General features: G+C 34.4%; 1 protein-coding gene across 3 annotated transcripts in view; it reads left to right on the top strand.

Annotated features, from left to right (window-relative positions):
• LOC114325202 (mitogen-activated protein kinase kinase kinase 15) overlaps positions 1-26759 on the top strand; it is a 166081-nt gene that overhangs the window by 56543 nt on the left and 82779 nt on the right. For 2 of the 3 annotated variants that reach the window (XM_050656826.1, XM_050656825.1), the window contains exons 7-14: positions 2609-2871; positions 6843-7049; positions 15513-15691; positions 15747-15921; positions 16058-16364; positions 19116-19268; positions 21539-21784; positions 24341-24479. In XM_050656826.1, coding sequence (XP_050512783.1) covers positions 2609-2871; positions 6843-7049; positions 15513-15691; positions 15747-15921; positions 16058-16364; positions 19116-19268; positions 21539-21784; positions 24341-24479 — 1669 coding nt within the window. Of the gene's footprint in view, positions 1-2608; positions 2872-6842; positions 7050-15512; positions 15692-15746; positions 15922-16057; positions 16365-19115; positions 19269-21538; positions 21785-24340; positions 24480-24622; positions 24662-26759 lie in introns of all 3 variants that reach the window. The other variant, XM_050656824.1, reaches the window with a different exon arrangement.

Below are 26759 nucleotides of genomic sequence, written 5' to 3'. Positions count from 1 at the left end.
TAAACATACTTTTCGCCTCATTTCTGTCGATTTACATTCAACGTGAAGTAGAAATTCAACGGTAAGTACAGAATTGTAAATAAGTATTTTCATGGAAAAATATCATTAGTTAAATAAAATTAACATGAAGTAAAACTCCCTAGTGTAGTTGGTATATTTAATAAAAATTCTAAAAAATTTTTAAAAATCCAAACGGATTACGTTCAAAACGTTTTCGGACTTATCAGTCCATCATCAGTGAACTCTCTGTCCTTGCTAAATAGCCACAATGCCAAACACTGGTCAAGATGTATGTTCTAACTACATGGTGAAATCTGATCTACAATTTGGCTTACATTGGATGCCAACGGATTAGTACTAGGTACATGATGCTCTACTCCATTAATTAAGAGATTTTTTTATTATTAGGTCTACATTGAACTACGTTTAGACTGTCAATCAATGTCTGTTAATTGACAGACTAAACGTAGTTCAATGTAGACCTAATAATAAAAAATCTCTTAATTAATGGAGTAGAGCATCATGTACCTAGTACTAATCCGTTGGCATCCAATGTAAGCCAAATTGTAGATCAGATTTCACCATGTAGTTAGAACATACATCTTGACCAGTGTTTGGCATTGTGGCTATTTAGCAAGGACAGAGAGTTCACTGATGATGGACTGATAAGTCCGAAAACGTTTTGAACGTAATCCGTTTGGATTTTTAAAAATTTTTTAGAATTTTTATTAAATATACCAACTACACTAGGGAGTTTTACTTCATGTTAATTTTATTTAACTAGATGGTATACAGCCAACCTTCGGGTATTATCCCGTTTTATTTTTAATATCGTTAGTGTTTGAGTAATAGGATCATTCAGGAAATTTTTCTGTGATCTGACTAAAGAAGGTAGCAGATATGTATGTTCATGGGAAATTATCATCATTATTTTGTTTATTGGTATTTTAGGAAATTTTTGGTTGGCCCTATTCCCTAGTGATCATTCGATATTTACCTACTGAGCCAGGGCCGGATTTAAGATCTTGGCGGATGCCCAGACTGGGCAGATGCCCCCACATTCCGGGGGCCCCACAAAGCTTCAAACTTAAAAAAATCGGCACATTATTCAGATAGAATAATTTTTGTCAATCAATGTTATATTTCGTTACATGGAAGGTTTCACTAATGTTGAAAGGTTTCTCATATTTTTGCCACATCATCGTCATAAAGCAGAAGATATAATAAATCTTAAATATTATTAAATATCTATTAAATATTATTTAATACTCTAATGACATTATTGCAAGAAGATATTGATTTGAAAAAGTGCAGGGGACAGTCCTAGGACAACGCATTAGTTATGAGTGAAAAATACAGAGGTGTTCAGGCTAAAATTAGATAAAATAATATTTTGGCGTTGTGCATTCCGTGTGCCTCCCACTCTCTAAATTTAGTTGCAAAAGCTACAGCTGAGTGTTGTCCTGCTGCCATACTATTTTTTTTTTTATTTCTTGGAAGGACTATATGTATTTTTCACTTCCTCTACGTATAGATACAACTTGTTAATCGAATCTTTAATCGATAATGCTCGAAGGAGCATTATCCAAAAAATTTCATTAGACGATGAGCAACAATTTGAAACCCAAAGCGATGCAAATTGTTTGTATAATCGAATGTGTTTACTAGAAACAGGAATATTTGCAATGTTTTGGAATGAAATCTTAGAGAGCACAAACGGCACAGTCGTATTCTCCAAGATCTCCAAATATTGACCTTAATTCAGAGTGGCGGCACTTAGATCATTTAAAGAATTTATATTCGTTTAAGGAATATTTTAGGGACTTAAATGACGATATCAGAGAAATTTAGGACTCTTCTTCTGTAGAAAAATTTTTATCGCTATTATAGATCATTTCATTTCCTCTTTAAGTTAGAAGCTTTCTGCATATGAATCCATTCATTCCAATTTTGGTTTTTTACATTATTTGGAAAATTTAACTCCCAAAGAAATTGTAGCTCACTCACTGAAGCTTACCGACATTTTATAGCAATGATTTAGATGGAAATCTAGGTTTCAACAGGGTTTTCTAGAAGTACTCTAGGTGGGTAGATCTAGGGCCGGGGGAGATCGGCCTCCCTCTCAAACCAAGTGATTTAATTTTTTAATTATATATAAAGATTATAAAAACATTAATTTATTTTTATAGAAATTTAGCCAATCCCTCCCTCTTAACGATGCTGGATCCGCCACTGCCACTCACTACGTGGAGTAGTAACGGCGTCCGTGCGTGTTTCTTAGAATAAAATAAATGAAAATAAAAATAAATCAAATTTAAATAAAATAAACTAAAGTAAATTAAAATAAAAGAAAATAAATTAAACTAAACTAAAATAAAATGAAGTAGACGCTAAGAAAACTATACATAATTCCCCTACTCGTGCCAAAAATTCCGTTTTTTAATTGTAACTTTAGTTATTCCTTCATAATCATAAGGCCAGTTTCAAGCGGGTAAGCATTTTTTCCTCCGTAGATCTTCAGATTAGCCTTTTAGACTCACTTGAAGATTTTATTACAGTATTGTGACTAATGTTTTATATAAATAATTGTTTTTCTTTTATTTTGCAGGCATTAACCTGGCAACACTCTTAGTCATCAAAGGTGCGGAAATAGGCAAATCGGATGAACTGCAACACATAGGCATGGTATTAAATAATCTGATTGGTAAAAAGGGCAGCTTAGCTTCGTTGATCGACTACTGGGATGTTGCCACTTTTTTCGAAATATCCGTTCTTTTCCAACATTACAGCAATGCAACCCAAGCAGCAGCTTGTATGTTTAAGTTAAAACCTCCAAACTGGTACCTTAAGTCTACTGTTGGGAACATACAGGTAGGTAATACTAGTATTCACAGCATTTTTTAACTTAAAAAATGTTAAACTTTAAAAAACCTAATCCTAAAAAGCGCTACACACGTCCCCACCTGACCACCTGACTGTCGAAGCTGACAGCGTTGGGTCTGACTGTTGGAGCGTGTGTAGGCTTGTCGCACAACAAAAATGAGTCATCCTGACAGTCTAGCTGACCGATTTGGTCAGGTGGTCTTGCTTTTCCAATTTCCTATTTGCAGCTGTATATCTTAACACGTTGCAATTTTTGTACTCCCAATTGTGACGTTAGAAATTAAAAAATACGGATTATACACAACATAACACACATATAATATAGGTCGTGGAGTCGAGGGTCATTGATTCGACTACAGATCGAGAGGTCCCGGGTTCAAAGTTTCAAAGTAGTTTAATATTTAAATAAAATAAAAATAAACTGTTTAAAGTATTTTATTTCGTTGAAATCATTTAATAGAAGTATGACTTCTTACGTGCGTACAAAGTACACAGACACGTTCTTTTTTATTTTACTTATACTTTTTCTAAACTGTATATTATACAGTTTGGAAAAAGTATAAGTAAAATAAAAAAGAATATACAGTTTAGAAAATACAGTTAAAAAAGAATATACATGTATAATATACAGTTTAGAAAAAGTATAAGTAAAATAAAAAAGAATGTGTGTGTACTTTGTACGCACGTAAGAAGTCATACTTCTATTAAATCATTTCAACGAAATATAATACTTTAAACAGTTTATTTTTATTTTATTTAAATATTAAACTAATTTTAATACTTACCACTTTCCAAAAATTAAAAAAAGAACAATTGTCCGCATTTGAACCCGGGACCTCTCGATCTGTAGTCGAATCAATGACCCACGACTCCACGACGTCACTGTTTATACGGTTTCTCGGACATTATGACAAATCATGGTAACAAATAGACGAAGTGGAGTATAAATGTAAAAATGTTTTAATAATACGTATTATCTTACTCCCGAGGAAGACAAATCCAAAGACACAAAATTATAATAAATATATTTACTAAAAACGCTAATATATTCTTTCCACACCTTTTTTGGACTGATACATACATAACTTGAAAGATTTAGCTACGAACTTTGCTAAACGTGTGCGCTTGCGCGCAGAATAATAAAAATCCACTCCCAATCGCGCCTAAAGGAGTATAACTTCAATAATTTTACGTATACTATTCCATATTCATTAACATACAAATGCACAAGTTTAGAATTACGAATAAAAAAAAAATTTGAACCAACATGCTGTCAAAATTAAATCAATATGGCGTCTAGGAGGCAAACAAACGTTATTCTATCAGTTCTTAACGTGTTTTAGATAATTTTAATTGCGTTTGGTTGTAATTTTTTTTGTAAAAGGATTAATTTAACATTTTCACTGTATGAATTAATTTAAAAAGATAATATGCCTCATTTCTGTTGTGTTTTGAAGTGTGGAATGGGAAGTTATCATGATAAAGTTCAGTTTTATAGGTTACTATCAGTGTTACATTTTAAGCATAAAACACCTAAATAAGTTATCATCTGAGAGACAAAAACAATGGTTAAATACTATAAATCGTCCTATAAAAACGATAAATAACTATGTCCATGTTACTTACGCTTGGAAAACTGTCTCCACCATAGGTTAACTCAGATACCTTGAGGGAAAATTGATCTATATTATTTATTTTGACAATATTTTGCTTGTACCTACTAGCAACATATGTATGTCTTCTTTGTATATGCAGAAGGTTTCTTTGTATATGTCTACAATAACAACTAAAAAAGTTGTCAGATACCTCGATTATTCCAAGTCGTGATAAAATTAGGTGAAATTTATATTTTTATAGTGGAGGATCTTTTTATAGTAAAGTAAATAATAAAAACAGTAAATATAATAGAACAGATACTTATAGTAAAGAATATAAACAAATATGAAGTGCCATTACCGCAACTGTCAAATAAATGTTACCAATTTATTCTAAAATGTCACCTTCATTCGATTACAGTTACAGTGTGTTCCGAACAAATGTGCTTCATAAAAACGCTTTATAATCCATTTATACAAATTAAATGAAACATATTATTGTGTATTTCTTTAGGTTAACATTAATAGAAATCTTCAAATATTATTTCTACGCGTATATAATAAAATATGTCTATATAAAATATGTCTATATAATAAAATATGTCATGTAACGATGCAGTTTTTGTGATAAGGCAAATAGCGGAGAAATCATTAGAATATAACAAACCAGCCTTTTTCTGTTTCATAGACCTAGAGAAAGCGTTTGATAGAATCCAATTAAAAGATGTGATACACCTACTATATGAGAAAAATTTACCACTGGGTATCATAAAACTGATAGAAAACATATATGTAAGAAATAAAATAGAAATGAAAGTCAATGGAATAATAACAGAACCCATAGAAACAAACACAGGAATCAGGCAAGGAGATTCGCTAAGCCCTCTACTGTTTAACATAATATTGGATGCAATAATAAAACAAGTGAAGAAAAAAAGAGGGTACAAAATGGGCAATAGAGAGATAAAAATACTGTTACGCTGATGACACCGTGTTAGTAGCAGAGTGCGAAGACGACCTACAAAGATTATTGCACGAGTTCAACATTAACGCAAAAGAAATGAATATGAAAATGTCAGCCCAAAAAACAAAAAGCTTAGTAATTGCCAAAGAACCAATAAGATGCAAATTGGAGTTAGACAATCAAATTATACAACAAGTAATGACTTTCAAATATCTGGGAATTAATCTATCAGCGGACAACAATATCGAAGAAGAGGTAAAAGACCAAATAATTAAAGCCAGTAGAATGACCGAATGCCTAAATGACACAATTTGGAAAAACAAACACCTAAGATTGGAAACAAAGGCCCAAATATTTATATAAGTCAGTTATTATGCCAGTTATGACTTACACGGCCGAAACAAGACCAGATACAAGCAAAACACGAAGACATCTGGAAACCAACGAAATGAAGATCTTAAGAAGGATTGCTGGAAAAGAACTACAGGATAGGGTAAGAAGTGAGGAAATCAGACCCATATTTGGGGTAGACAATATAAATACCTGGGTAGAGAACAGAAAAGAAGAGTGGAATGAGCACATAAGCAGGATGTCTGAATCAAGGATAGTAAGAATAGCCAGGAACAAGTCACCGTTAGGCAGGAGAAGTATAGGATGCCCAAGGAAAAGATGGAATGACAACTTAGGGGCAGAATGAAAGGCACCGTTGAAGAAAAACAGGCAGTACTGCCTATATAAAAGAAGAAGAAGAATATAATAAAATATGTCTAGTGGCTGTAATTCCAGTATACTCGGCAAAATGATACTAAAAAAGAACACACCTACCGCCAAATATTTCGTGTTGGTATCATGCGACGTCACAGGCTATGACGCGGATGACGTGCAACGGTTAGTAAATTAGACGAAGTATATAAATATATCAGTGCAAGAAAAGGCGTGAAAAGAATATATTAGTGTTTTTAGTAAATATATTTATTATAATTTTTGTGTCTTTGGATTTGTCTTCCTCAGGAGTAAGATGAGTATTATTAAAACATTTTATTGTATATTTATTATACTTCACCTTGCCTGTTTGTTACCGTGAATTGTCATTAGGTACGTCCGAACCGATACAGACACAGTCCTCGTAGCGTATTTGGTATAGCATTCGGCCAGAGATCGAGAGGTCTTGAGTTCGAATCCGGAGCAATCCTATACTTTTTTTTATTTTTTTGAAAGCGGTAAGCACAAAATTAGTTTGGTCTTTAAAAAAAATTAAAACAAACTGTTTAAAGTATATTTATTTTTAAGAAATCATATAATAGAAATATAACTTCTTACGTGCGTGCAAAGTACACACACATTCTTTTTTTTTTTTTAATAATAATTTATTCTTGTAAACGAATATATTTATTTTCTAGCTCATAGACAGATTTCGTAAAAAATCTGAGGAGGCAGTTAGTCCAGAAGAACAAATATTTCACTTCTGGATGGAATTTTTTCTGGAAGCGACGAAAGAAGAGCAGGAAGAAGCGTTCAGATTCCCAGCTTTAATTTTGGAGCCCAGTAAGGAATTGATGCCTAGTTATGTGTGTATTAATTTAGGAGCAGACCCTCAAACTCTGCAGGTAAGTTACCACAGGTTAAATTTTTTGCTTTAAATACTATATTTGACAAAAACAATTTACAATTTTAATTAAAAATATTTTATATTTAAGATGTCGATTTCCACCTCGGAAATCGTTCTCAAATTACAAATTAAACGAATTATTTGTTTTGTTACTTCTTCTTCTTCTTCTTTAAGCTCCATCTCCTATCGAAGGTTGGAAATTATGGCTATGAAGACACTGTTGACTGCCGCTCTAAATAGTTCTGCACTACTGCATTTAAACCATTCCCTTCAGTTCTTAAGCCAGGATATTCTTCGTCTTCCCACATTTCGCTTTCCTCGGATTTTGCCTTGCATAATAAGTTGTAACAATTAGTATTTTTGCCCTCTCATCACATGTCCTAAGTACTCAAGTTTTCGTCTTTTGATAGTTAATATTATTTCCCCTTCATTTCCTATCCTTCGAGTTACTTCCACGTTTGACAATCTTTGAATCCATGATATTCGTAGAATTCTTCTGTAACACCAAAGTTCAAAGGCGGCCTACTTATTCAGATGGACTTATTTTAATGTCTACGCTTCCAAGCCATAAATAATAGTAGTGTCGTGTTGGGTCCTTAAGGGACGGAAAGGGAGCCAACTATCAGAACTAGGGAAACACTGACTCTAAACTATACTTTTATTTAAAGGTTTACAACATCCATAATCGTAAGGTTGGGAAGATGTTGTTTTGCGGGGTAGTCGTTCAGACACCCATCTCGCACAAATGCTAACTATAATGTGAATACTAATTATGAACTATTAATGCTCTCTTTTACCGAATTCTCTTCGGGCTTTTATATCAATCTTTATTTTGGACTTTGAAAGTACCCGGTACGTGAGTATCGTTACTTACTAGCGAAGTTACCCAAACAAACTCCATCAATCAACCTGGTTGATTGCTTCGCTTTGTTTGTGATTATAGAAACATCTTCTGTATCGACCTAATTATGCTTAAACTATATACATATTTTGGATACATATTATATTATACAGTAAGGGTTTTTCCCCTTACTGTACAGTAGTTAACATGTAACACCGAAGCATCCTTAAGCGTAGTTCTAATCTTATATCCCGATAATAAAGGAACTTTTTAAGTTTAATTTTGTTTGTTACTTGGAAAAGAAAAACTCATCTAATAGTTAATAATAGTTATTTTATCTTCCTCAATCATCTATTGGGACCGTGCAAGTTCGGCAAAGCGACACCTATTTCTACGCTCTGCAACTTTATTCGCACTTTTAATTATATTGGCCAATTATATTAGTCCTGGTTACTGGATAATTGTCAAGGCCATAGTCCAAAAAAATAATAAGAAAAAATAAGATTCAGGTTATGTTATTAAAACGTAAACAATTGTATGTAGTAAATAAAATTAGTTATTACCTCAAGCCCTAGAACCGCCATTTGCTCTCGACGAGTATCAGAACTCCCTCTCAATTAAATCTGACTCGGCTCCTGGTTTGGATCAGATTTCCTACTCCATGTTAAAAAATCTTCCCGTTGTTGGATCTTTGTTATTAATTCAACTTTTCAATGAAAGTCTTAGAACGGGTATAGTTCATGTTCAGTGGAAACAATCAGTAATTTTACCTATAATAAAAAAAGATAAAGATTGTAATAATCCGTTAAACTTTAGACCAATAGCTCTTTCTTCATGTGTAGACAAAATGCTCGAAACTCTTATAAAGAACAGAATAGAGTGGACTGTGGAACATAATAAGATTTTATTAGCTAAAACAAATATCCCTACCCCCATTGAAATTTGCCTACTTATGTCCAACCTTAATCCACGTAGGATTAACTTGATCCTTAAATTCCTTAACTTGGCTAAACTTAACTTATAAATTAATCAATTCCCAACTTTGAATTAAAAAAATTAAGAAGATAAAGATATAAAAAATATTAGACCTCCAAACGATAATAGTTTTAACCCTTATGTTATAATATTGCCTTTCCTGTAGGGACTGTCTGGCCCTATAAGAAGATGTTCCTACTTATATTTAAAAAAAATTGAGGCTTTAGCATATATATTTGGAAATATTCGATTGCCCAGAGCAAGACAAGAGTATTTCCCAGGTGTAAGCTGGGCGAATTATCCCGAGGGATATAACCTAATAAAGGAAGAAGAAGAAGAAAATTAGTTATTAAAATGCAGTACTGCAAGCAAAATACAATTAATTAAATTTACCTTCAAATAATAATATCATATCAATATTGTGGAGCAACATATAATTTTTCTTCTTCAATGACAGTAGATATGAAATGTACGTCAGTTTGACAATTTCAATTGACAATATGAATTATTTAAGAAAGTTGCAATATTTCTCCGCTATTCGCGCACGATCGTTTCTCAATTCCCTTCCAAGTACTTGCACACCGCGAATATTAAACATTTTAAAGTAGAGGACTTAAAAATGGTATTGTCGGTATTTTTGGAGTTCATTTCTGTGACGACTTTATTTGCGAATAATTTATTTTATTATATGAGATCAATCGATTTTGACATTTATTAAGAATACATGTCAGAAAACATAATAATAGCATGTGATTGCTTTTCAAAAAAGCTATCGTTATTTGTGTATTATTCAGTTATAGTTGAGTCCATGTAACCCAGTGAACCTGGTTAAAGAACCTCAGAACCTGGATCCACAACATCTGTGCAGCTTTTCCGCGTTGCTGCAGATAAAGTGAAGATTGCCATAATGATCGCCAACATTCGTCACGGATAGGCACACCAAGAAGAAGAACCCAGTGAACTTTCGTCCAATAAAATCCTGCCATAAAATAAACTATTAGATTTTTTCATTTTCAAGTAAAAGACATGTCTACTTTTTGTTTTGCGAACGATTTTTGAGCTGGAAATCAAAACGTCAAATAAAAATATTTTTAAACACACCGCCAAAATTAGCCGAACACCTTAAAAATGGGACATGTTTGATGTCTTGAATTTCCTAAACCACTGGTCCGATTTGAGTGATTCTTTTAGTATATTATAGCCTTATTATTTAAGAATATCGTTGTAATAATATTGTTGCTAGACAGTTATTTTTGCTAGATGCTAGACAGACTAAGTTATTTTTCTTAAAGTTTGGAACACCCTGTGGAATATTCTAGCATATGTAAAATATTAAAATTATTACTCGATTGTAGACTTAGGCTTTCTTAACATTTTCCTTTTTGATTCATTTACTTATGTAAGATAATAAAAAAGTTATGTGCATTAACAACTATCCATGTTTTTCATCAATAAATCCTCGTAGTAGGTGAGGAAAGTATACTAAATTTGCAGTTACTCGAGCGTTATGGGGACCTATTGGATTGTGAAGAGTATGTGCTAAAATCAGAAAAAGGTTTAGTTAAGTTTTCCATAAAGTGGGGGACTTTTCATTTTTTAATTTAGTTTTCCATTTGAAACAATAATTTTTCTCCGATTATAGCGCTATCTATCCGTAATTCGAAAAAATGTGTCGAATAAAAGTTGCTTATTTTTACGTAAAGAATCCAAATCTGAAATAAAACTTGGGGGCTCCTATTTAAGATTTTAAATTAAATCCCCCACCCCACCTCCATGGGGGCTCGTGACACACCACGGAGAGGGGTGGGGGGTAAATTAAAAATTTTAAATACGAGCCCTGCGATATTTCGCGAAATGAACATCAGATCGTAAAACTGCAAAATACACCTATTCAATATTTTTCAAAAATCCACCGAATGGCACCAAACACGACCCCCCACGGAGGTGGAGTGGGGGGTTACTTTAAAATCTTAAATAGGATCCTTGACGTAAAAATAAGCAACTTTTATTCGCAACATTTTTTCCAATTATGGATAGATATAGCCTATATTTCCTATAATCGGAAAAAACGATTGGTGAAAATGGAAAATTAAATTAAAAAATGGAGAGTCCCACGCTTTATGCAAAACTTAACTTAACTTTTTTTTGGTTTTAGCACCCACTCTTCACAATGAAATAGGTCCTAATAACGCTCGAGTAACTGCAAATTTAGCATACTTTCCTCCCCTACTATGAGGATTTATTGATAAAAAGCATGGCTAGTTGTTAAAGCACATAACTTTTTTTATTTTACAACAAAAGCAAATGAATCACAAAAGAAAATGTTAAGAAAGCCTAAGTCTACAATCTAGTTTTAATTTTAATATTTTATATATGCTAGGATATTCCACAGGGTGTTCCGAACTTTAAGAAAAAAACACAGTATGATTGTAACACCCGGTATAAAATGACATTTACCTGTCTAGCAACAATATTATTACACCGATATTCTTAACTAATAAGGCTATAACATACTAAAAGAATCACTCAAATCGAACAACAGGATTAGGAGAATCGAGACATCAAACATGTCCCATTTTTAAGGTGTTAGCCTAATTTTGCCGGTGTGTGTATTTCCGTTAAATGCAGTAGTTATCCATACATTTCTTAACCACTTCCTACCATTATTTTCTATCCAATGCTTTCTTTTCAATTATCAATATTAGTTTTTTTTAGTCTTCATATACGCTGTCCTTCCATCTCTTTTTTTGTCTACATTTCCTATTCTTTCAATGTGTCCTAAATATAGTATTCTTTGTGCATTGATTGCCGTCGTTATTTGTGGTTCGTTATATAGTTCTTCAAGTTCTTTATTGTCTAGCCGTAGTGGACGAGAATTTCCGGGAACTTTTTGGGGCTAGGTTAGGCTACATTTTTTGCGCCTTCGACAATTGTTGTCCCGGGCTGCATCTCGGGATAGCCAATTGTATGTTTTAGTATCCTGACTACAAATACTGAAAAAACTAAAAGTGCGAATTTTGTCATGAAATTTGGTACGTGGGGTTAGAATAATATTTGGAACAACTTTTCCAAATAACTTTTTCCGATATCTCTAACGCGAAGCAAAATATCGAAAATTCGCCCGGTTTTTAGATTCGCAGTAGATAAAGTTTAAAAGTTTAGTGAGTTTAAAATTTAAATTTGAGTTGACTATGACTAGACTATCTTAAAAAATGTGAAAATGACACTTGCTTGACTGCAAAATTTTAAATCTGTATTTATTTTGATAGCCGCAATATAAATAGGGATGTCTTCATCTTAAATGCGACACACTGTTTATATAGGTATACGAGTATATCGAGGGTATACCAGCAGAACGCACTAAGTCAATTTTTTTAGTTATTCAGCTATTAATGCAGTCGTATATAAAAAGGTATGCTCTATATACTGCAAAGACACACTAAGTCGTACTTATTATAATAACAGAAAAAAATTTAATACTAAGTCAGTTTGATTGTTTCATTTACTAGCAGAATGCATTAAGTACTCTTAATGCAGTCTGCTTGTACTATTTTTGCGAAAACCGAACATACAACACTATATTAACTTTGACTTAGAACATTCTGGTTGTATAATCTGTATACCTATCGTTAGGTTTAATCAAAAGGTTAATGTATGAAAAAAGAAAACCTTTTTAAGAGAAAGTAAATAGATTTTAAATACAGCATCTAAAGACTTGCAACTTTTTGCATTGTGTTCAGGATAATGTCGGGAAAAAGTCTCCAATAGAAAAATGAATGGGAATGTATAATTGCATTTTAAACTGCATAAAATGTATCCAAAAGTGCATAGACATGTCAAGATAATTAAGGGCCAGATTTTGTCACTCGGTGGCTTTTGGGGTCGCTGAATACGAATTCGCCATCAACACCGACCCTCGGGGTACCTAGGGCGCAGTGTCACTGCTAAGGCACATCATCTTCTGGAGTTTAGAGGGTTTTAGGCATTAAATTGATGCAAATAGATTACTCAGGGAGTCTTTGGGTGTGCCGAAGACGAATATACCTTCAGAACGGACACCTGGTGTCTATGGTCATACGCCATCTTCGAAGTTTCGAGGGATTTCGGCATTTAATGCAAGCAAATAGATTACTAGGCGGTTTTTGGGGTCACTTAATACGAATACGCCATCAGAGACGAATCCGGACCACCTGGTGCCCAAGGTCACTGCTAAGGCAAGTTACCTTATCGATTTTGGAGGGTGTTTGTTCATCGGGGGTCGGTTCTGATGTCGTATTCTTATTCAGCGGTCCAAAAACCCCTCGAGTAATCGTTTGCATCAATTTGACGAGAACCCACGAAACTCCAGATCATGTGCCTTAGCAGTGAGCCTGGGCACCATGTGCTGCGGTGGTCGGTTCTGATGGCGTTAGCGACAAAAGAACCATCGAGTGACAAAAACTGACCCTCAATACACTTATTTGGATATGTTTATGCACCTTTGGATGCATTCTTTGCACTTTTAAAATGCAAGTATGCATTTTCATCCATTTTTCTATTGTAGATTTTTTTCTGACATCATCTTGAACACAATTCAAAAAGTTACAAGTTTCTATGTGCAGTATTTAAAAATCCTAAATGCCCTGGTCTAGATAAAGAAGACTAATTATCTATTTGCTTTTTGTATTTTTTGTATCTAGTATTTAAATATCTGAAAATTTCTATTGTTCTTTTTTATTTTTATTTTTCAAGAGGATTTTTTTAATGCCGAAATTCTAGTTGTCTAAGATTATAGGATAAAACATTATAATGGTAAAATTGATACAACTAAAATTAACATTAAAATGGGATTTGTTGTCTGTCTACTTGTGTAAAATAGTAACATTACGAACAAGCAGAATGCACTGTCAGTTCATTATTTATTAAAAAAATAATTACTAATTAACCAAAAACAATAACTGTTGTTGTAATATACCACATTCTTTAAAATACCATTACTATTTCTATACAATTAATAGAATTAAACTAAAAGTAATACTTTTTGTGTAATTTTGATTTATATTTAAAAATTTTACTAAAACTTGATTTTCTCAAAACAGTGATTTTTGACTTAGTGCAATCTGCTCGTATACCCTCGATATAATATGTAGAGTATAGTAAAGTATACTGAGGTCACGAACCGCCACTGGTCTTAAGTAGCTAATTTTTCTAACTTTGATTATCTTTAGCAGCTCCCTATCTGTACCTATTCTCCTCAGGACTTTTTTGTTAGTGATGTGGGTTGTCCAAGGTATTTTTAAGATCGTTCTATAAAGCCAGAGTTCAAAGGCTTCATTATATTTATCGCTGTAATATATTTATTTATATCTTACTATCGATACTAATAGTCTGGGCTGATTATCGGAGAATAGGCCATTTTTGGGAAAAGTTATTTACCAGCAATTTTATTGCTGGAATCGAAACTTATTATTGTATAATATATTAATAATATAGATATGCAAAGTCCGCAGATAGTGTGCTACTTTTTTTATAAACAAAATGGCGCCCGAAAATCGTGTTTTTTTCAATTTTTGCTCTATAACTCCAAAGATTTTAACTTTATACCAAAAATACTCAAATAAAAATTCACCGCAATTAAATTCTGCATAGAGACGTGTTTTTTCCGATTTACTTCGACGCAAACTTTCCCCGGAAAAAGCGGGGTTTTCCAACAAAATCTTTAATTTTCAACTAAACTTTTAGATAAGTAGTTGTTAATCAATAATTAAATAACTTGGTAACGTAAAAGCCCTTTCCGAATATATTATAATTCCAGAAGCTGATGGAAATTTAATAAACAGTTTAGCAAAAATTGAAATGTTAATTTAAAATTTACGGTCGCTATAATAACGACAATAATTATGATGCTAAAAAATAGCTATGATTTTTTCATAAAAAGACACTATACCTATCTAATGTACTTTACAGAATTGAAATTGGACTATTTAAGCGGCCTCAGGAATATTTTAAAATTATAAACAATTTTTTGGCCTATAAACAAATAGAATATCTCGGGAAATATTAACTAAATTAAATTATGAAAACGGTATTCGAAAGACAGCGGCAGGACGCTTCTTCTAAAAGAAAAAACGTTTAATTATGACGAGTGGTTCCTGAGACACAACCGGTCAAAGTTGAACGAAATTTACGGCAAAGATATAGACAATAGGATCATAATTTTCAAACCATCACCTATTTATTTTTATCCTCTTTCTCCACACCAATTTTCATATCTTTATAATCCTCATAACATATATTATTATAATAAAAACTATTGATAATACGTGTGAAAATTGCCAAAAATAGCAAAACGCATTATTAAATGTCAAACTTGCTTTTTTTTTGTTATAATAAATTAATTTATTTATTATAACACAATATGAATTTTTATTTGGGTGTTTTTGGTCTAAAGTTAAAATCTTTGGAGTTATAGAGCAAAAATTGAAAAAAACACGATTTTCGGGCGCCGTTTTGTTTATAAAAATAGTAGCACACTATCTGCGGACTTTGCATATCTATATTATTAATACATACAATAATAAGATTCGATTCCAGCAATAAAATTGCTGGTAAATAACTTTTCCTTGTATTTTGCTAATTAGCCCAGAGTATAATTATATATTTTAGGTAAACAATCTTTGCGATCGGAGTTTGAGAGGAGAGTGTAAACAAATACACGACTGGGAATTTACAGCAAATCAAATAAGAAGTGTTAGCTTTTATAAAAGAGATGAAAGATGCCTGTTTCTCTATGTCCATCACAACTCAGATGATTTTCAAATATTTTTTCCGTCAGAGTCATGTCGGTATGTTATAACTACAAAATGCTTTCCCTTATTTATATGTTACAAATATTTTCAGAGAATGTTTTTATAAACTTATCCTCGAACTTACCAATCATCAAGAGGGTCTGGTAGAATCAGAACCCCCTCGAGATATTAAATATGAATACGAAAGAGATGAAATAGGCAAAAAACTCCTTTTAGGAAAAGGAACATATGGAATAGTCTATGCTGCTCGGGATCTCAATACACAAGTAAGCATAAACGAGATATGATACAACCTTGTAAACATGCCAACTCATTGTAAATTAGCAGGGTGTTCCTTTGAATAAATAGCTTTCTAGAATTATTTTTTTAAATCAATTTTTTACATATTTATTTTTTTTTCAGGTACGTATTGCAGTTAAAGAAGTACCTGAAAAAAATTTAGGGGCTGTACAACCTCTACATGAAGAGATTCGTCTTCATTCCCAGTTACGTCACAGAAATATTGTACAGTACCTGGGTTCCCTGTCCGAGGATAATTATTTTAAGATTTTTATGGAACAAGTACCTGGAGGTTCGCTTAGTGCCTTATTAAGATCAAAATGGGGTCCTTTAAAATCCAATGAGCATACTATGGCCTACTATACAAAACAAATACTGGAAGGATTGAAGTATCTACACGATCAGAAAATTGTCCATAGAGATATAAAAGGTAATATTTTTTATAATTTATAGGGTTCTCGAGCTTATGACTAGAGACTGGTTTTTCTGGCATTCTTCTATTTTCGTATATTGTTATTTTAACCATTCTTCTTTCGAGTGTTTAGTTTTGTAGGTTATTTGTTTGTTATACTTTTCTGTACGTCTGACTATCTTTGTTTTTGTTGAAATAATACTAAAAGAGTCGATTGGATCAGTGCGACCAGCGGCTGACAGCACTTCACATCTCCGTGAGGTATGCGAGTTAAAGCCCACCCAGGTCATCGGAAAAACAAAAAAGGCTAACGCGTCAGTATCAAATTTTAAATATGAATCTGGCGCTTAGACTGGAATATGCGGGCGTCTGATCAGCCTATGAGGGAGCAGTACGGCAAGGGATAAGGGTTTGCGACTCGGTGATACTCCCCATAGATCCCTACTGGAAGCGCGTTGACGCCTAAAAAGACCGGTATATATTATATATACTAAAAGAGGAAATTAAAGCACAAATAGTGGTTGAAATATATTAGAAGAAGAAATTAAAACATACAAATGAGTGCGTAGCAAGTAGTGATGTTGAAAAAGTAACTATTCATTACAAAGTACTCGTTACTTACGAATACCGAAAGTATCGATTACTATACAGAGAGGCAAATCGTTACTTTGATTACTCTGATTACTTCATACCAATCGTAACAGAGCGAGTAACGACTATTGTATCTACTTTGATTACTCTGATTACTTCGTACTTCGTGAAGGTCGTTATTATATCGGAATACCTATACAAAATACCTACCTACTGAGAAATACGATTCTCGATATGATTACTAGTACTCAAGTGCAAAAGTAATCATAGTAATCAAATAATTTTTATCCCTTAAACAAATCGGTGAAGGTCGTTGTTATATCGGAATACCTATACAAAATAGCTACCTACTGAGAAATACGATTCTAGATATGATTACCGGTACTCAAATACAAAAGTAACAAAAGTAATCAAAGTAAGGTGCCTATCCGTTCCGGATGTTGGCGATCAGCATGGCTATCCTAACTTTGCTTGCTGCTATTCTGAATAGTCCGGTTGTCAATGTATTAAACTGATATGATTACCGGTACTCAAATACAAAAGTAACAAAAGTAATCATAGTAATCAAAGTAACGAATACTGTAAATGATTACTTTATACAAAAGTAACGATTTGTAACGAATACTCGAAAGTAACTATAATCAACATCACTAGTGGCAAGGCTATTTGAGAAGATGAATAAAGATACGTCGCGTAGTGCCATCTGTTGGTTACTGGGTCTCCTCCGATAGATAAGGAACGTCTGCGGGAGTGAGATAAAGCTCCTCTTCATGCGACGAAATAAAGAATAATCTCAGAAACTGCGGCAGATTGGAGTGTTTTCTGAACCAACTGAAAAGGAAGTCTGAGCTGCTACAGAATAGGCAACAGATGGGTTACTACCTATGTAGGAAGAGTATTTGTGGAGGTATGTGTAAAATCGATGATGCATTTGTATGGTAACTTGCTGTCCAGTGGTATTTTCCCCAGAGTGTGGAAAGAGGTAAGGTTTGTTATTATTGGGAAGGAACAAATGGATGCAAAGGAACAAAAACGTTAAAGACCACTAAGCTTGCTAATTGTGATGGCAAGAGTGTTTCGAGGCAAAGGTTAAAATGAGAGAAGACAACATAATCAATAAGACAAGATATCTGAACGAAGGAGAGAGCTTCAATATGAGTACAGTTCCAAGAGACACCTGCAAGGATCTTCCTTGCCAGCCTTCTTGTGGAACTATGGAGTGTCGAAAAGGAAGAGGTGTTGAAAGTGAGGGTGAATAGACCCATTGAGCATATTGCATTGTAGATGAATAAAAAAAGACTGAATTTGGCCCCATAAAAGACACAAGCAGTTTCGTTTATAGAGAGCGAAAAATGACGGGGTTGGAGATCAGCGTAGAGACGGTACATGTGACGAACAAGAATAATGAGTGTGCGTTAGCTTGGGCAGAATTTACTGCGAAACGCTGATCGAGTTTTTAAGAGACTAGAAACAATATTGAGTGCTCTAGATAGACCGATGGCGAATGCTGAGCAACACAGGGCAAGTTCCAGAAGATTGCTGTGATCGATGATTCCATAGTCTTGTTTGGAGTACAGACATGTATGAGGTTTTTGACATCGAGAAGTACGCCTCTAATATGAAAGGAATCCAGAGAAAGCACTCCTAAGAGTATGTAGTAGCTACTGTACTGTGTCTGTAGAGGATCCACGGATAAATCTGATAGCTGAGGAAGGGATGTATAATTGTTGACGAAAAGGGGAAGGCCGAAGACGTGAGAGGGGGAGAGTAATGACTTAGTTACGAAGTGTTGCAACTAATCTCAAGAAGAATGGAGTATGGAGCATACTAAATTTGTATTCGAAGGATGACTGAAATACATGAGTGTGAGAGGGACATGGATCAGACACTCACCGTGGAGGTGCTAATTGAACTGTTGCTGCGTAGCGAGAAAGTTTGAAACAGAAATCCGATATACCTTCTTTTATAGTCAGGATGGTGTATTTTTGAAAAACAAAGCTTTCTATGAATATAGCCAAATTGAAAGTATGCAGTATTTACGTGTACAAAATTTTGTTTTTAGACAGAGATGTCAACTTTTAAAAAATTATTTCAGTTTAATCTCATCCTTACAAATTTTAGCATTTTAGCTAGTTTATGTTACATTATCGATAAATCTAATAAACTTGTATATTTTAGGTGATAACGTTTTAGTTAACACATATAGTGGTGTAGTAAAAATTTCCGATTTTGGAACTTCAAAAAGACTTGCAGGACTTTGTCCCAGTACAGAAACATTTACTGGTACTCTTCAGTACATGGCACCAGAAGTAATCGACAAGGGACAAAGAGGTGAGTGAAGACGTTATTTTTTGAGTGACATTTATTGAATATAATATTGTTACAATGTTTTGCTAATATTTTATAGATTTTATAAGATAGTACGGAGTTTGCGAAGCAAGTTGTTACGAGATACTACCTTCAGATCAGTCTTTTGGCAATGTGCTTTATAAGTTAGTGTTCTGTCCAGCTTTACACCTTGGTTTATGAAAAGATTCCTGGTGGTACACATAGTACTGTCGCCAGGGGGGGGGGGTACAACGGCCTCCTTTATTTAGATGGACTTACCTAAGTTTTTTTATGTATTTTGACCCGTAGAACACAAATTTTTTGGGTTCCGGATGTCGATAAGATTGTTATAAACAAAAAGCTTGCAAAAAAAAATCGATTTTTTTTATATTCTTTGGATCATTCTAAGTAAAAATTGTCCTTACAAGTGTTTTCGTAGGATACATAGTTTTCGAGAAACTATGGTTTCTCTAAGGAAACGCGGTTGAACCTTTAAAAAATCGAAAACAGTTTTAAAAAATTGCAATTTTTGAACCCGTATAACTTTTGATTAAAAAATAAAATAGCAATTCTGCTTGCAGCATTTAAAAGTTCAAGTGAAATTATACCGGTTTTGATTATTTGCATTGCTAAAGATTAATTTTTTTATTGTTAAACAAAGCTATACACAAATTGTATTTGAGCATTTTGAAGCGTGCCCAATGCATGCGTTTTAATGCATGCTACGTAGAAATTGCCTGTTTGCAGGCGCTTGCACTTGTACCTACTCATTCGATTTTAAATGAGAGATGCATTAAAAACATCACTCAAGCACTATGTGTTTGACTATAGGTTTGTTTAACAATAAAAAATTAATTTTTAGCAATACAAATAATCATATCGGTATAATTTGACTTGAACGTTTAAATGTTGCAAGGAGAATTGCTATTTTATTTTTTATTCAGAAGTTATTCGGGTTCCAAAATTGTAATTGTTCGATCTTTTTAAAGTTCAACCGCGTTTATCTCGAAAACTATGCAGCCTACGAAAAAACTTATAATAGTTACCATTTTTTACTTAGAATGACCCAAAAAAAAACAAAAAAATGTTTTTTTTTGCAAAAAATCGCTTTTTTGTAATTTTGAAAGTTTTTTTATTACAATCTTATAGACATCCGGATCAACTATTACCCAAAAAATGCATGTTCTACGGGTTAAAATACAAAAAAAACTTGGATAAGTCCATTTAAATAAAGGAGGCCGTTGTACCCTCCCTGGCGACAGTACTAACAGAAGTAACTGGGCAATTGTCGAGTTCGACGTAGAGGATTTCTGCGCCATCCTGGTTTGTGCTGTCTGTTGTTTTTACAGTCAGACTGCTTCTTCTCTGATCATCAATTATTTAACATTTGAAGGGATAGTTATATCTTTCTTAACATTCATATTGGTCACCCAAGTGAAAAAAAATTTGTCACCAACTTCGTCCAGTTTGTCTCTTGAACTCAAATATGAACCAATACCACTCGAATAATTGACTTGTAATTAACAATAATAATAACATGGAAACTCTCTCTCTCGCGCTGGCTTCCCATGATCCGCAATATCGTGTAAGGACGCAGACCAGCTCGCACTGACACACCGTGGGAAGTGTCTCGTCCGTGGTAGCATAGACACGTCTTTGCTGGTGCGTACTATCCGTCGAGAGTCGGTAAGATCAAAGATGCGGTAAGGGCCCGGTGCGGTAGCCTAAAGACGGCAAGTCAGAAGTTGTTCATTCGCTGATACGAGTAGTGGCTGTGGTGTTGCTACAGTTTGTTGCAGTTGTTTTTAGGAGTTTTTTGCTAAAAACACGGAATGGACAAACGAACTAATTTTTGATTTTTTACATCTGTATCAAAATGAACCAACTTTATGGAATTCTACAGCGCCAGAGCATAAGAACAGGAACGATGTATACGATGCATGGAACCGTATAAAGAATCAATAATTAAAGGATAGTACTGTTTAGAATGTTTAGATTGAAGAGTTTAAAAAAGAAGCGACTTAAATGGTTAAATCAAACACTACACAGACGGACCTACACACACTGTCACGGACCATGGGAAGAGCTCTGTCTGCGGTGCGTTGCCGTCCGTGGTCGTCAGCTGTGCGTGATGATCCGTAGAATCACACACCGTGCGAAGGAGATATCTCAGAAGTATCATAATGTGCTCACATTGCGGTATGGTTTTTTGTTACAAATGACTTCAAATCTTTTTAGGAATATAGTATTGTGTTTAAATTTTTCGTTTTTAGGATATGGTGCTCCCGCCGACATATGGTCCTTGGGTTGTACGGTAGTTGAAATGGCTACAGGGAAACCCCCATTTATTGAATTGGGATCACCGCAGGCTGCTGTTTTTAAAGTGGGTTACTACAAGGCGCATCCGGAAGTACCAGAAGAACTTTCAGAACGAGCCAGATCATTTATAAAGAGATGTTTCGAACCTGATCCGGACAAAAGAGCCACAGCTGCACATTTACTAGAGGATCCATTTTTAGGTAATGTATACTACAATACTTATTGGTTGCACCAACAAATCTTAAGGTCCAGCTTATCCCAGCTCAGCTTATAGATATATAGTAAGTCTCACTTATGTTGCACCATAATTTTCGATTCTTCTCGAAGCAATCTACGTGGCAATCCATTGTGGCAAGCTGAAAATTGATCTAGGACTCAATGGTGCAACGCGTATGTTTTAGAGCACGTCTTAAGCTTAAGATCTGTTAATGCAACCAGGCATTACTTACTTTCCGCGTCCGGACCACCAACAACTTTAAATTGTGTCCTTCCAATGATTGGCCTCATAGATGACGCTGTCATTTTCTAAAATTAGAGTTTCTTCTGTGCTGGTATCTCTCATCTCTGTGCATGATAGTAGATGGTGACTATTATGAACCGCACCACAGTCGCAGGTATCGTCCTCCTTATATCCCCATTTTTCAGGTTACTAGCACAATGTAAAACGCCGGTTATTAGTCTGTTTAGCGCTGTAGTCTTGTTATTGGCCCTGTATTAGGTAGGAGGCGTAATACTCGTTGATCTCGTTGCCATATTTATTTTGGTCTTTTTCTTCAATACCGTTTTCCATGTTGTAGAAAGCCTTTGAGCATCATCTCTTTAGTTTAGTTAGGTTAGGGTTAGACTGTTGGATTTTTTTCTATTTCTATCGTTTCTTTGATTTCACGTTTTCTTTTAATTTCTATGTTAGGTTTCGTTCATCATCGTTTGGTTCAGTTTATGCTCTGTATTTGCGACATGTTGTGCAAGGGACGACGTTTTTTCTCTCATATCGATGGCATTTTGGTGTTCTTCTGGTCTGACATGGATTCTTAGGTTGGTCTGTCCGATGTACGGCTTTTCACAATCACCACATGGAATCTCATATATTGATTTTCTAACGATATTTTAGTTTTTGCTGATGGTAAAAGAGTCGAGATTTTTCTGTCCGTGTTAAATATCGTTTCTATTTTGTGTTTTCTGAGCACTCTCCCAATTTTCTCTATTGTACCCTGCACATATGGTAGAATGGTTTTGCCAATCAGTTTTTCGTCTTCTCTTGGGTCCTTAAATATTTTTCTTCGAGCATTCTGAGCTTTTTCTGTGGTATATCTTGAGAAGCCGTTTTTTCTTAACGCTGTTTTCACATTATGCATTTCTTCATTTGGATGTTCTTCGTCTGTCAGTCTTTAGGATCTTGTAATCAAGGTTTTGTAATCAAAGCCGGAAAACCACAGAAAGCACATATAACTTTCTCGGAAAGTACCCCGCACAAACCTTATGGAAATTAGGTCCCAGTGGATTTCGTTCATACTTTGGGAAAATACTCTTTGAAGCATCCTGATAAAAAGTTCTCATGGGCACAACTCAATCGTATGAAGGATTTTCAAGATATAGAGGCACAAACTCGGAAAATTATAAGATTTACTGGGTATTTCAATTCCCTGAGTTATTGATTATCTGGCAACATGTAGAAGTTTGGATCAAGGAAAAGTACTAGTAGTCTAGGATGTTTTCCTGGCTATCCAATGGCGGCATTTACTTTGACCTGGACCTTCAACGGACACTTCTAGAGTTTCAAGGGTTTTTGGCATTAAATTGATATAAACAGATTACTCATGGGTTTCGGCATTTAATTGATGCAAATCAATTACTGGAGGGTTTTTTGAGTTCGTTAAACTGGTTTCCAAGGTCAATGAAAGGCGCTCCTGGAGTTTCGAGGGTCTTTGGTACTACATTAATGCAAACGGATTAGTTATAGGCTTTGGGGGTTGCTGAACACGAATACGTGATCAGCACAGACACAGGAGCACCTGGTGCCCAAGACAGGTTATCTTCTGGAGTTAAAAACCTAAGAGTAATCCATTTGATTCCTCCGAAACTCCTGGGAGTGCTCCGGGAGTCGATTCTTGTGGCATATTCGTGTTTAGTGACCTCAAAAAACCCTCCAGTAATTCATTTGCAGCAATTAAATGCCGAAACGATCGAAACTCTAGAAGATGACGTCCCTTGCAGTGGCCCTGGCCACCACATCTTCCGGAGGTCAATTCTGATGGCATATTCGTGTTTAAGCGAACCCAAAATCCCATGAGTAATCTGTTTATATCAATTTAATGCCAAAAACCCTTGAAACTCTAGAAGATGACGTTCGTTGAAGGTCAAGGTCAAAGTAAAGGTCGCCATTGGATAGCCAGGAAAAAATCCTAGACTACTAGTACTTTTCCTTGATCCAAACTACTACATGTTGCCAGAAAACCAATCACTCGGGGAATTGAAATACCCAGTAAATCTTATAATTTTCCGAGTTTGTGCCTCTATATCTTGAAAATCCTTCATACGATTGAGTTGTGTCCATGAGAACTTTTTATCAGGATGCTTCAAAGAGTATTTTCCCAAAGTATGAACGAAATCCACTAGGACCTAATTTCCATAAGGTACATGCAAGGGTACTTTCAAGTAAATTCAAAATATTTATTTAATTCTTGAGATTTATGCATTATTAAATTATATTTTTGTCCGAATTTAACAATACTATTGAACTTTTTTAATTAACGTAGGACCCGAGAGGAGACAAAAGACTGTTCGGTTAAATACTGAATTTAACCGAAGCGTTTCTGTACCCGCGGAAAAGAAATCCACAAGACAAACAGGTCACAACAGTGCTCCTAATCAGACACCAGTAAGCCCAGAAACTGAGTAAGTACTCTTTGTATGTCTTCTATTGCATGTCTTAAGTTTATTTGTATAGCATGATATTGTAGTGAACATTTATTATCGGTTTGTAAACACATATAAAAACTATGTACTTTCTTTAATCAGTGTCATTTTAATTATATCAGCCAAGCACTGCAGGAAGAAGAAAATTGGCATTCAGTTGGGTAAGGGATCTAATATAATTTGTTGAGATTTTTTTGTAGAATTATAAAAAATTTGACCCATTTCTCATCTACGAACTTTGCATGGGCACAATATAATTGGCAGTATTGTGTATGTGTACTTACTTGTTGTACCTATAGTCTACATACATACACGTACTTATCATGCATTTGTGTATTACGATAATAGACAAAACGAAAATGGCGGCTTCGTTGGAAAAAATATTCCCATGAGATTTTTTTGTATAATCACATTCGTGAGACACCCCAGAATAAGGTTCAAAAAGTCGCCCACGCGAAAATTGGTCCCAATTTGTTGAAACAATTTTTTTTAAACAAATTACAAAAATCAATATTTTCGGCCCGGACAATTTTTTTAGGTTTTTTGGACCATTCTGAATAAAAAAGGTCTCTTGTAATTTTTCTCTAAAGTTGATAGTTTTCGAGTTATAACCAATTTAAAATTTAAAAAAAAACGAAAAATGGTGATTTTCAAGGCCCAAAATCACCAGTAAAAAATATTATTTCTGAGTTTGCTAAAATCAAAGTTCAAATCTTCTTGTATCCGTTCGCGATGAGCATTTTCGGCTTATTTTATTTTAAATTATTGTTTTTTAATTGTTAAGGCCGGCCATTGGTAATGTTATAAGTATAGGCGATCCCATCACCTTTATAAAGTACACCACTCATAATCTAGAGCATATATGTATACCGAAAAATGCTTAACCTACTAACAATATATCTCGCTAATTACAGCCATATTTTTGCTATCCTACCTGTTGTGTACTGTTTATAAAAAAATGTGAAAGTTTTGCTTTTTTCTCAATAAATATAAGAGCGTTTATATCTAAATTACTCAAGTATTTAAATGAATTTCATGATAAAATTTCGTCTAGCACTAATATATATGTAATGGAAGGAAGTAACGTTAAAAAAATGTGAAGTAATAAAGTACTTTTTGCGTGGTGTACTTTTAAAATAAATTTCTTCAATTAATAGAAATTGGCATGTGAAACGTAAATCTTGGACATATAATACGAAAATAGTATAGGAATCTGTAAGAATCTAAGCTCTGTTAATGTAGCCATTATGTATAAGATGGCGCTACGAAAAAAATTATAAAAACCTAAAAAATTCAGGAGCGTAATGGCCCGTTTGAAACTTTCCTTTGGAAATTTCGGTATTTGACGAATATGAGTTTACTAGGGGTCCGGACAAATATAATCTCGGACAAAAAATCCCCACAAATTATACCGGACAAAAAATCCCCTCGAAAAATCCCCACAAATAATCCCCACAAAAAATCCCGGACACATAATCCCCACAATTTTTTTTGGCAAAATATCCCCGCAAAGAATCCCGGACAAAAAATCCATAAGAAATATTTTTGCCGAATAAAGTTGTCAAATGAATGCTTATAATCCAAGAATGCTACTAAAGATGAGAAATTTATACTGTCTGGCCGTCGGTACGTCCGACCGCGCATATAACTACTCGTCATTATGCCAGGTAGAATGACAACTGAGGTGTCGAATGAACGGTTATAATCCAACGATGGTACTAAAGATAAGCAATTTGGTCCGTCGGTCTGCCTGACCGCGAATATAACTCCTCCGTCACTGTACCAGATAGAATGACAAATGAGGTGTCGAATGAAAGCTTGTAATCCAAGGATGGTACTAAAGATAAGCAATTTGGTACGTCGGTCTGCCTGACCGCGAATATAACTCCTCCGTCACTGTACCAGGTAGAATGACCAATAAGGTGTCGAATGAAAGCTTATAACCAAGGATGGTACTAAAGATGACAAATTTGACCAATGCTGTCTGTTCATCTGTCCGTCCGACCGCGAATGTAACCACTCCGTCATTATGCCAGGTAGAATAACAAATGAGGTGTCGAATGAACGGTTATAATCCAACGATGGTACTAAAGATGAGCAATTTGGTCCGTCGGTCTGCCTGACCGCGAATATAACTCCTCCGTCACTGTACCAGGTAGAATGACAAATGAGGTGTCGAATGAAAACTTAAAATCGAAGGATGGTACTAAAGATGAGAAATTAGACGAAGGCTGTCTGTCCATCGGTCCGTCCGACCGC

Source organism: Diabrotica virgifera, chromosome 7 (genome assembly GCF_917563875.1).
Source record: "Diabrotica virgifera virgifera chromosome 7, PGI_DIABVI_V3a".
Taxonomy (NCBI): domain Eukaryota; kingdom Metazoa; phylum Arthropoda; class Insecta; order Coleoptera; family Chrysomelidae; genus Diabrotica; species Diabrotica virgifera.
Note: the sequence above shows the minus strand (reverse complement) of the source record. Positions and strands in the feature narration are given on the sequence as shown.